The sequence below is a fragment of the Protopterus annectens genome, chromosome 6.part0 (genome assembly GCF_019279795.1).
Source record: "Protopterus annectens isolate FY-2018-M chromosome 6.part0, PAN1.0, whole genome shotgun sequence".
Taxonomy (NCBI): Eukaryota; Metazoa; Chordata; order Ceratodontiformes; family Protopteridae; genus Protopterus; species Protopterus annectens.
In genome coordinates this window covers 1,716,705,704-1,716,718,203 of record NC_056737.1, presented here as the reverse complement: position 1 = coordinate 1,716,718,203, position 12,500 = coordinate 1,716,705,704, and the positions used below count along the sequence as shown (strand labels likewise).

General features: G+C 34.2%; 1 protein-coding gene across 1 annotated transcript in view; it reads left to right on the top strand.

The window, feature by feature from the left end:
- Positions 1-12,500, top strand: part of CDK15 (cyclin dependent kinase 15) — a 1,846,298-nt gene that overhangs the window by 505,119 nt on the left and 1,328,679 nt on the right. The window contains exon 2 of the mRNA XM_044075109.1: positions 602-633. Within this exon, the coding sequence (XP_043931044.1) occupies positions 602-633 (32 nt within the window). The remainder of the gene's footprint in view (positions 1-601; positions 634-12,500) is intronic.

Below are 12,500 nucleotides of genomic sequence, written 5' to 3'. Positions count from 1 at the left end.
TCATCATACACATTTTAAACAGCTGCTTACTTACTGCTGCCACATATAACTCTTTCTTGTCATTGTGTCTCCTGCATGTTCAGATGTACATATTCATTTCTGTGTCTGTAGAAATTACATTTATGTTGTGATATTAGATAGCACATCTTGTATGCCTAAAACATTTCTTCCAGAGTTTCAAATGTAAATGGGCTCCGCACACATGTATTTTGCCTGACAAAAACAAAAATAATTAAATACATACATACACATCCTATATTTTGCACTCTGCATTGCTGAATGCCATGTTTATAGTAAAATTTAGTTGCTCTTTTGACTGCACTGTCTTTGGTCACCCTGATGCTTCTGATCAGCACATTAAGAGTATCAAACAAATGAATAAGTAAGTGCTACCCCACTGACATTCTGGTCAGCTAAAATGTCCAGTGTTTTATTGCTTTCACCATATGATAGACTCACATGCATCTGTACTATATGCAGTAAAGTATGAACCTTAAAAAGGTTTTCTTCACATACACATGTCAGCATGGTATTTGATATTAGGTATGGCCAAACATTTAATGAGTGTTTTAATATGTTATGTTGTTTTTCCTTTCTCTAGGTCTAAAGCACAAGTACCTTGGATATGAAACAGTAAGATTTCATTTCTCTTGTTTTCTGACAGCTGCAAACTCTTTGACAAAAAAAATGTTTGCGCTTTGATAATTGTCTCTATTTTTGTAACTCTTTTATGTTTAATATTAAGATTCTGAATGCCTAGTATGTGTTCTGCCTTGTCTGTTGCTTCTTTGAGATATAGCAATGGGTAGGCCAGAACCCTGGGATAAGAACATACCACATTCATGTTCCAATGTAGCATCATTAAAGCTGTATAAAATAGATTTTACTTTATGGATTTTACTACTACTGAAAACTATAAATTAAAACTCTGTATGCAGGATATGTATATATATATATATATATATATATATATATATATATATATATATATATATATATATATGAAATATATGGAGGCCTGATTTGTAATACATAGGATATCTTGCACTGTAGATGTTTAGGGAATGATTTGTCTAATCCAACGATACAAGATTGATGGCACATTAGCACAGTAAGCAGCTTTGTCACCAGCAAGGCATTCTTCAGTCTGGTTATCAGTTGGCATGCCTTCTTTGTAGAGTCTGCATGTACTCCTTGTGTTCATTTGGGTTTTCTCTGGCTGTGCACAGCTTTCCTCCCATATTCCAAAGACATGCAGTAGGCAGGCTGGTGACTTCTAAATTGCTCATAGTTGTGAGTGTGATGTGGAAGTGTGGTTTGATGCATAGTTCAATATATTTCATTTACTACACAAACCCTCTATATTCCATTTTTCTATGTTTTCACTGTTTTTAGATTTGGATTACTGTTTCCTGTTGATTTCAGCGGGCTTTAGTAACTGTAAGTTTGTCTGTTGAGTTGGGATTTAGACAATTTTCTCAAAAGAGTTTCATGAATGAACTGTCTTGTCAGTGTTCTTCTACTCTAGTTCTGAAGTACTTTTGAATAATTTTTTGTAATGTCAGTTAATTTTTGATGCCTTTTAAATGTATAGTGAAGATTATGTCAGGATGTGTTTCTCTTACAATTCAGCTATGCCTTAGTTTATTCATAGTTTAGATAGAATTTGATCTGTTTTGCTTGTGATGTTGCTTTTTCATTGGCTAGATATGGTCAGTGTTTCATTTTAGATTTTCCTTTATTTTTCTTTCAGTTTAAAAATAATGCATTTCATTTAGGTGAGCAGTATTGTTTATAGGGGTTGATTGTGAGCATTTTGCATGTGTAATAAGAGGTTGTTTTTTTTACATTGAAGCAAATGGTAAATTCAGTCAGTATTTTACTTTATTTCTTTTAAACTAAGAATACAAATTTGAGTTGTTAGTTGTTGTATTAGGTGGTTCAGGGTATGTTACTGGGCTATTTAAAATTCAGCTTTCAGGCAACAGGCTGAAGATCTTACAAATAACCCTCTAAGAGCCCTTGTGTTCATAGCCAGATTAATTTCTCCAGGGAACTGATTCCACAGTCTAGTTATTCTGATGTGAAATGCTCTACCCTTGCTCTTAGCATTAACACTAATATTGCAAGTTTTGGAAGTATGACCATTGAATAGTAAGTTCAGACTGGATCCTGATCACAGCCAAGGATTTTCTAATGCCTTGATCAAATCTTCCCTGAAAAATCTACAAGGGACAGAAAACAAGTTTACTGCCCCAAGGTGTTTTACATAGTTACCTATTTGTAGTTTGTTGATGTTTTGTGAAACTATATGTTGACACTGTTTCAAATTTCTTATGTTTGATATACAAAATAATGCATTATATTCAATATGTGGTGTTGTCAGTGCTGTGCAAATTGCAGTAATGTATCTGCTGCCCTAGAAAAATTTGTATTCAGTATTAAACTCATGATGCCATAAAACCTTTTTCATATGTACTGAACATGAACAACGAACAAGTATTTTGAAATGAAGTTACCCAGATTTTTATAGCAGCCAACTGAGTTTAAGATATCGCTATTTAATGTGATGATGTAACTTCCATAGGAAATGATGTTAGTGATGATGCATTTTAAATTTTATTGGATGATTTTAGTATTTAACTGAGCATTAGATTTGTAAATGCAGATCTGAAGAAGGTGAAAAGCCGAAAGTGCTCATCTCTTGTTTTTAGTGCGTTGGAATTTTAATAAATATGTTTTGCCGTGGTATTATCTTCTGTTTTCTTACACTTGGATTCTTTTTTGAGGAGTGATTTTACTGGCTTACTTGGATTCATTTGTTCATTTGCTTCTTTGCGACCAGTAAACAGACATGGTAGAAAGCAGTCAGGTGGAATTAGGTTATTGTCCTGAAAGGGATGCTATTTTAAATCAACAGAATCAGAATTTACATAACACAGTTAAGGAGATGTTTTCTGTGAACAACAACAGTAATTCATTGTTACAATTGAACTTTGTGAATGATGGACATACCAAAGAAACAGTAAGTGACTCTTTTGAACAATTTCTAACAGTCTTTAAAGAGGTGGAAACGGCTGACTTTAAACTTACCCATTTGTAGTGGCAGCACTTCCATCTAGAGGCATGTTTTTTCCATGGCTTGATGCCCAGAGGCATGCGGATTAAATGCATGCCTTCTTATGTGAATGTTGATCCAGTGCTATTAGTCAAATGGCAAGAGATAAATATGAACACCAGTTTTAATTATATTAAGCACTTGTTACAATACTTTTCACCAAATGAGAAGGAGGTGGAACAATTTTTAGGGTCTAAGCAAATGGAATTAGAAAGAGCTGTCTTGCCTGACTCTATTTTGAACATGGAGTTACAAATATCATTAATCATGTATGATGAAAAACTAAAAGAAATAAAAACAAGAAAACGTATAAGAGATTATAATGATTTTTGTTATCTGAATATATTTAAATGGCCGAAGGAGGAGAGGAAGAGGACAGCTGATAAAGCTGTAGACAACAAAGCACCCTCTCAGGTTAACATGTTTAATAAATACAGAGAAAAGAAGGGATGGAAAGTTCCTCCATTAATAAGAGAAAGAAAAGGATAAAGGAGATGCTTTGAACTTAAATTTTGCTGCTCAAATGGACACAGTGAACCAAGATGATGCTACAACAATACAAGTGATTGCTCCCTTAATGATAGAAACTAATGAACATGATGTGATACATATAAGTAATGTGACTGCAGGAGTTGAAACTACAGATTCTCTGCCTGAGAGAGTGGGAGATGATAACAACTGGCCAGCAGGTGCATGTCCAAAAACCTCCAATTTACCATTTTTTTCGAAGTTTCAAACTTTTTTGAAACAGAAAGATACATTTTGCAGGAATCGATTCCACAGCAGGGATCAAATGAAATGCAGATATTTATGTGAATACGAATACATCAAATTTAGTGGTTAATTTATCCAGTCATACATTGACAGATGTGGAATATAAGCTATTGAATAAAGGTCTGACCTTTATTCCTGCAGTGCCATCAAGATACAATGAGTTTGTGTTTGATGCAAAATACTTTGCTAGACAAATAGTCTTAAAGTTATTATTTAATCATGGTAGTCAGGGTGAAACAAATGAGACAGAAAACACTTTCAAGTTTAAGAAATACAGTCTCATGGTTCCAAGTTTGCCTCTGACAGTAGAGACCTTTGTGAGAATCTGTGAGAATGAAGTATTTCATTTAAGACAAACCAACAGAAACAAATGCTTTCATAACATAGAGAGAAATGAAAGTGAAGCACTACAAAATGTGATGCATAATCAACTGATCACAATTAGTCCTGCAGACAAAGGAAGAGCAACTGTCATGATGGATAGCTCCTGGTATGAACAGAAAATGCATGGACTGTTGAATGATGTCAAAGTATATAAACCCATAAATGGGTATGAATTAGATAGACTCATACAGGAAGTAAATCAGAGTATATATGATCTTATGTTAACACATTTAATTACTCTAGATCTAGATGAATATTTTTGATGAAAGAACCTACAGTTCCAATAATAAGGGGTCTTTCAAAAATTCATAAACAGATGAAGGATCCTCCCATGTGTCTGATTGTTTCTGGAGCAGGATGGATCACAGAACCCTTTTCTATATATACTGAACAACAACTGTAGAGAGCATTGATGAAAGCAGCAATAGTCCTCCGGGATACAGAAGACTTTCTGATGACCCTTTCTGGATATTGTCAACATAATAACTCCTTAGATGAAATAAGATTGGTAACAATGGATGTAAAGAGTTTATTTACCGTCATACTGAATGGGTACGGTGTTGAGTCAATCATAAGATTTCTGCTTATGACCAATGATTATACTACAGTTGAAGTTATGCAAATATGCTCACTGTTGGGCATCATAGTGGAGAACAATGTGCTCACATTTGGTAATCAATACTATATACAGAATGAGAGCTGGATTTTGTGTTTCACCCTAACAACAGATGGAGGAATATACTTAAATGGTTTGTGGATGACATCTTCCTTTTATGGGATGGTGAAGTGGATGAAATGAAATAGTTTGTGGACTTTCTCAAAACCACTACTGAATTCCTGGACTTTGAGGTCCATAACTCAAACACTCACATTGATTTTCTGGATGTCACTATAATAAAGAATAGAGATGGTAATATGCAGACCCAAACCTTTAGAAAAGGGTGCTGGAAGAACAGTACATAACATCATAATAGTATGTATCCATGCCACATATTTCCACAAGTGGTTAAAAATAGATATCTTCAACAGTCTAGACTGACTACCATGAATAGCGTTTATGAAGGAAGTGTTATGGAAACTAAAGAAGAACTGGTACAGAGAGGGTATAAAGCCATAGAAATTGACAGTACTATAGAAAGTATACAAGGGCTAAGAGATGGCAAATGGAAACCATATTTCCACAGAGTTAATACATACATTAGTGATAGTAATAGCAAAGAAAAAAGAACAGAACCACATACTATTTGATGCACGTTGACTTATAGTAAAGATGCAAGGCAAATGTATGATGTGATCAGGAGAAACTGGCGAATATTGACATCTGATGAATCTATATGACATATAGTAAGAGATACCCCAAGGTTCTGTTATAAAAATGGAAAGAACTTGAAACAATTATTATGTGGAGATAAGGTGATAATGAACCATACACATTCGCAGAGACATGGTACCTTTAAATGTGGACAATGCACGGCATGCCAGTATTTGTTAACAGGTCAGAATTTCCAGCATCCAGTTACAGGGAAGGTATATAAAACCCCAGTGTTTATGAATTGCACTTCAAAGAACATTATATATGTTGCCAAGTGTATGAAATGTACATGTTTTTATGTTGGCAAAACAAACTGCTCTTTCAGGGTTAGGATACAGGCACATATAAGGGATATTAAACATAAAGTTCTCACTAATGCCCTCTACAAACATATCAGTGTGAATGTAGATCATATATTTTCCTTTATGGCTCTACAAGTAATCGACCCCAGCATGAGAAGAGGGGATCTTAAAGGTCTAATTGAACTTGAAGTAACTAAATGGATTGCTGATTTGAGGGCAGATAAAGTACCAGGACTTAATGAAGTGTTACCTATGAAACCTATTCTGAGCAGGCATCGGCTTAGATGATGACACTGATTGGGTACGCCTTTCTTTTTGTCTATGTGATTAACAGAAGTGAAATCCGCATAGGAAATTATGTCAGTGATGATGTAACTTCCATAGGAAATGATGTTAGTGAGGATGCATTCTGAATTTTATTGGATGATTTTAGTATTTAACTGAGCATTAGATTTGTAAATGCAGATCTGAAGAAGGCAAAAAGCCGAAAGTGCTCATCTCTTGTTTTTAGTGCACTGGAATTTTAATAAATACATTTTGCCGTGGTATCATCTTCTGTTTTCTTACACTTATATTTTAATTTATCTTTCCTAGAATGGACGCACGTTTATTTCTGTTAAACTATTGGCAGAAAAAGCAAACTCATTTGACTGGGACTGTAGATGTTTCTGATCATTAATTCTTGAAAAAGGTATTGTAATCTTGATATCATCAGCAAATTTAGAGAACAAGACAGATTAGTGCAAAGGTACAGTAATCATAAATACACTTAACAGGCACAGAACTGACCTATGCAGAATACCATGGTACACCAGTTTAGGCAAGGATAAACTTTAGCCAACTTTTACAGAAAAGGTGTGATTACTGAGCCATTTGCTAATCCAGTGGGTAAAATAAGGGCTAACAATGAGTTTAATAAAATAATCACTGATTTCATCACAAGTGATAGTATCCAAAGCTTTTTCTAACTTCAGATAAACAACATCAGCATGGAACCCTTTCTCAGTGGCACCTAGCACATTACTGTAAAACTGAATAAGATTAAATGTTCAAGAAGTAATGCAAATAAACCCATTTTGGTTTACATCAACCAGCACAATATGGCTGCCAGGAAATTGTTTCAGCAAAATCTTCGTCAATAGTTTGTTGGATTTTGGGATTCCCCTTTATTATATATTAGGACAAAAAATTATTTCACAAAATAGGGACAATGCATGCCTGCAACATATACTGAAATAAAGAAGTGAAAATGTTATGTTAACATTTTCATCATTCTCCTGAAAAAATGGAAGAAATAGTATCTAGGCCTGCTGATGTGTTTGGCTTTAAGTTTAGAATAGCCTCAGTTACTAGATTTGCAGTTGTTTTAGGGCTGGTAGTACATAAGCTTGATTAATATAATTATTGTAATAACCAAACACAGCGTGTTTTTGCATAGTACATTAGTCTTTCCTAGGTTATCCTTAACTACCCTGGCAGTGAAAACTGATTTGGGAACAGATCCAGTCTGGTTTCCTAGCGTTTTAGCTTTTTTTTCTTGTTGTCCAAAGAGTTTTTGGATAAATTGCTTTTATATGATGCTTTATTAGTTTCTAGAGTTCCAAAACTCTTAGTGGCTTTAAGAAGTATTTCCTCTACAGTTAACTGAAGGACATTCCTTATGTATTTTTTCATTGGTGTCATTTTCTGTTATAAAACCTGCACAATTTCTTCTATCAAGGAGGCCTGTTTTGATGGCTGCATATCATTCTTAGAATGAGATGGTCAATTAATAAGTTAATATTTACATAAAAAAAAAGATCATGATGCTTCACGGTTGTTGCAAAAGGTTTTCTGGTCCCAGCTCTGAAATGACTTAGCAGTGTCACAGCATTCAGCCTTATAACTTTTCTGAAAACGTTAGCCTTCCTCAGGACATTTCTTGATACTGCACCTCTAGTTTTTAAAGTAGAATGGTCTGAGTTCTTTGATGGCAGGCCATCTTGGGTAATACTAATAGCTATTTCAGGGTGAGTAAAAAAAATCACATCTGTGACGTTAAACCTCTTGTAGGCACTGCAATTTGTAGAGATTGAGAAAGGCTACTGATATCTTTCAGAGGACCATAGACTTTTGACCTTGATGACATATTTAGTTACCAGTCAGTATTAGATGCTCTAATCTCAAGGTATAACATGGTATCTTTGGTGAAGTGTCAACTAAAGAATCCATAAATGCATCCTCCTTCAATAGCTAAATTGGAGCTTTTGTAAAAAATTGTGTTGACCTTTGAGTTTAAAAGGAACGGTGATACAATAATTTTTGAGCTGGCATGGCTAAACAAGAGGAAAGAAAGCAAGTTATTTAATATAAACTGATATACTACCTCCAGTTTCATTTTCCTAGTGCTATGGGAAAGTAAACTTAAAAAGATAAAAGAAGGTTGTCAATGACAAACTGTATTTCTGTCATAACCAGAATACCAGCCCATTCTTGATTAGCAAAGCAGCTCATCCATCTTATTATTCAGGCTTCCAGCATTATAAGCTAATAAAACCAGACTGTTAAATAAAAACAGACACCCTTTGATTCAGGAATAAAAACTTAACTAATTGTATAAATCATTTAGCAGATAAGCTATTGCCAAGGTGCTTCACATGGTCCCCATCCCTAACAAAGAATTATAGTTTATCTACCATATCCTTACAAAGAAGAGTATGGTTACACCATGCTGAAGACACAGATGACATATTTCACTAATAAAGATGTAGATACTCTAAGCATCCTTAAGAATAAGGATGCAAATCTGACATAAAACCAACTCTAATTTACTGACACATGAAATACACAGTTCTAGCACCTCAGATAAAGAAACTTCAAAGGAATTAGAGTTGGTTTTATTTTCATTTTGATTCTGCTCTGCTTTGTGGTTGTTTTTAATTAATCCTTAAGAATATGTTTGGGTATAGCAGCACATCTTCAACTATCAGTTTAAAACTTTTGGTTCAAGCAAAAGTCATTAACTGCTTCACTGTCATGCTATATCCTGTACTTCAGTTTCCTTGAGTCATTGAAACCAGCAAACTTAATGACAAAGCTACATCTCACCACCTCATTGTTGACCCATATGACAGCATCTCTGATATTTTTGGTCTACTCTCTACTAGACAATAACAGTGACCTGGGTCTCTTGACTTTTAGTAGCAACTCTGAATGACCTCAAAGTCAGAGTCACTATTACCTGTCATTAGGAGGAGTGAAGGAGATTCACTGAGTGAGGTAAGATACTGGAAAGATTGCCATCTATGTTATCTAAGCTAGAAAGATCTACCAGTACTGGCCTTTTCTTTTACAGTCCCCAGAGCTATACCTTTCCTAACTGAAACACTGGCTGTAGTAGAGTAATGACCATCATGTAAGCATTGATTACCTTTAATGGCAGTGTAATACTAGCTAGAAGTGGAGCTGTCACACAACAGGGATTGATGGATTTCTAGGGATGTCCTCCTGATCTGTAGATAATAGACATTTGGTACTCTTGGACACCTTTAAATGGGCTAAAATGGGGTATCTTAACATGCATTTCATGGTAAATCTGAGGAGTATCTTTATTAAAATGAAACTCAGCATAATGTAATTCACCTTGAATACCTGTTTCATTACATGTTGCTCTTACCTTTTTACTTTCATAGAAATGGCTGAAATGAAGTACAAACTCAACATCTTAAAGAAAAGCTTGAATTTTGAGCTGAATAATATGGCCGAACTAGTTAGAACATCTATTAAATTGAAACAATTTATTTTATGTATTGAACTTTTAACCAGGTTAGACCCACTAGGCTAATAGCCTGTTTCAGATGAGACCTGTGGTAGTATTTATACTACTACTTGGGTACATTTGGTGTGGACATAGGGAACTTTCACTGCTCTTTTCAGTAAGCTCCATTGGATCTTTTACATCCACTTGAGCTACCACCAACTCAAGCAGATGGGACCTTAGTTTAACATCTCATCAGAAGGACTGCATACTTAGAAGTGCAGCACTCTCTAATGCTGCATTACAATGCCAGTAATTTGAAAATTAATCCAATCACCTATAGCGGGAAGAGAACCCACAACTTTCTGCTCTTCCCACACCAAAGATGAGGGTGCTACCTATTGAGCCACTGACATTATCTATACTAACAACAATTCTAAACATTAACTTTTACAGAGAGAAATTAAGCATTGTATTCTACAGAAAGGATTCTAAATGCAGAATTCTGGAATCAAATTCTAAACACAGAATTCCACATAAAGAATCTTACAGATAATATTCTATACACAAAATACAGCAGAGAATTCTAAACAAAATTCTAGTTAGAAGTCTAAACAGAGGATTCTGTATATAGCATTCTAAACAAATAATTAAACAGCCATAATTCTAAACAGAGAAATCTACAAATAGAATTCTAATCACAGAATTCCAGAGTTTGAATTTCAACTAGAAAAGTGTACAAGTAATTCTAGCACAAGTTCTACAAATACAGTTCAAAACGTAACATTTTACAGATGGAATTCTAAATACAGAATTTCACAGATGGATTTCTAAACATAGATTATTGGAGATAAGGTAGCAAATATCGAATTCTATATATTGGGTTCTACAGAAAGAGTTCCACAGAGACAATTCTAAGCAAAGAATTTTGCAGACAGACTCCTAGAGACAGAATTCTATAACAACAATTCAAACCACAGGAGTCTACTACTAGAATGTAAACAAGACAGTTCTGATAATAATACTCTACAGATGGAAATCTTAGAGAGTTCTGGATTAAAGTTTAAACACATAGTTAAAACAGAATTATATGGATAAAATTATATTTTAAAGATTACACTCTACTAAAAGAATTGCAAATGAACAGTTCTTTGGATATATTTCAGCAGAGAAAATTTGGTGGTACATACAATTCTGTATATATATTTCTAAACATGGAATTCTACAAATATAATTCCAAACACATATATAGTGCTCTAAGCAAATAATTCTTCAGATGGTATGTTATGGATAGCATTCTAAGCACAGATTTCTGCCAATAGAATTACCCAAGTAAAATTTTGAAAATAGGATTTTACAGGCAGCACTAGAAGCAAGGATTCTGCAGATAGAGTTCAAGACTTAGAAATTTTCAGTTCAGTCTATACATAGACTTTTTAATACAGAAGTTAGTAGCTGGATCTCTTCAGATAGAATTATAAGCACAAATTTCAAGGCAATAGCTGGAACTCTAAATATATAATTCTAAGCACAAAATTCAATAAGTAAAATTGTAAATCAGAATTTTACAGATATTTCCTGTAGTCATAATTCTAAATTCATAATTTTAAAAACAGAACTCTAAACAGAGAAATCTAAAGAATTGTACATAGAGAATTTTAAACTGACAGCTGTAGAGTCAGATCTCTAAACAGTCAATTTTAGAGATGGATTCCTATACAAAAGGTTTTGCTGATAGAACTCTACACATACAGAATACTAGAGACAGAATTTTAGACACCGAATTCTACAGACAGAATTCTATAAACAGAGGCTAACAGACAGAATTCTGAGCTCAGTATTATACAGATAGAATTCTAAATACAAAATCCTATGGTTAGAATTCTAAACACAGAATTCCACAGAGAGAGTTCTAGAGTATCAGCTAGAATTCTAGACAAATTTTCACAGATACATTTTCAAGCACAGAATTGTGGACACAAGATTTCACACACAATGCTAAATACTGAATACTGCAGATACAATTCCTGGCATATAATTCTACTGATCGCAACAATTCTTGGCATATAATTCTACTCTTAGCATTCTAAACACAACATTCTATAGACAGTATTCTATAGACAATATTATAAATAAAGAATTCTACAGACAAAATTCTTAACACAGACTTCTACAGACAGAATTTTAAACAAGTCATTTTAAACACACAATTCTCATTATAGGTTCATAGGTTCATAGATTAGTACTAAGCTAACTGCCCTTGTGAGCCATTTTAAGCCTAGCCAATTATCCCTTGTGAGACTCAAACCTTGCACCTTGTGTTTGTAAGGCAAACACCTTAACCATTAGGCCACCCTCCCAACCTCAAAAAAATATATATTACTGAATGCGCAGGCATAGGTTCATAGTTCAGTGTTAAGCTAACTGACCTTGTGAGCCATTTTAAGTCTAGCCAATTACCTCTTGTGAGACTCAAACCCTGCACCTTGTGTTTGTAAGGCAAACACCTTAGCCATTAAGCCACCACCCCAACTGTCATTCTGCAGACAGAAATATAAACACAAAGTTTAAAGATAAATTTAAAGAGAGATATAGAGAAAATTCATAACACAAATTTCAATAAAGTAGTCTACTGATAGAATTGTACTAACATAATTTTAAATACTGCATTCTAAATACATAATAATATAGACAAAATTCTAAATGCTGACATAGAATGCTGCAACCATAGTTCTTAATGCAGCATTCTACAGATACAACTGTAAAGGCAGAATGCTGCTGAAAGAATCCTAACAATCTGTTGATGCAGGTCTAAGCTCAAAATTCTATGGGCAGAATTGTACATACCATTTTCTACATTTAGAACTCTAAGCT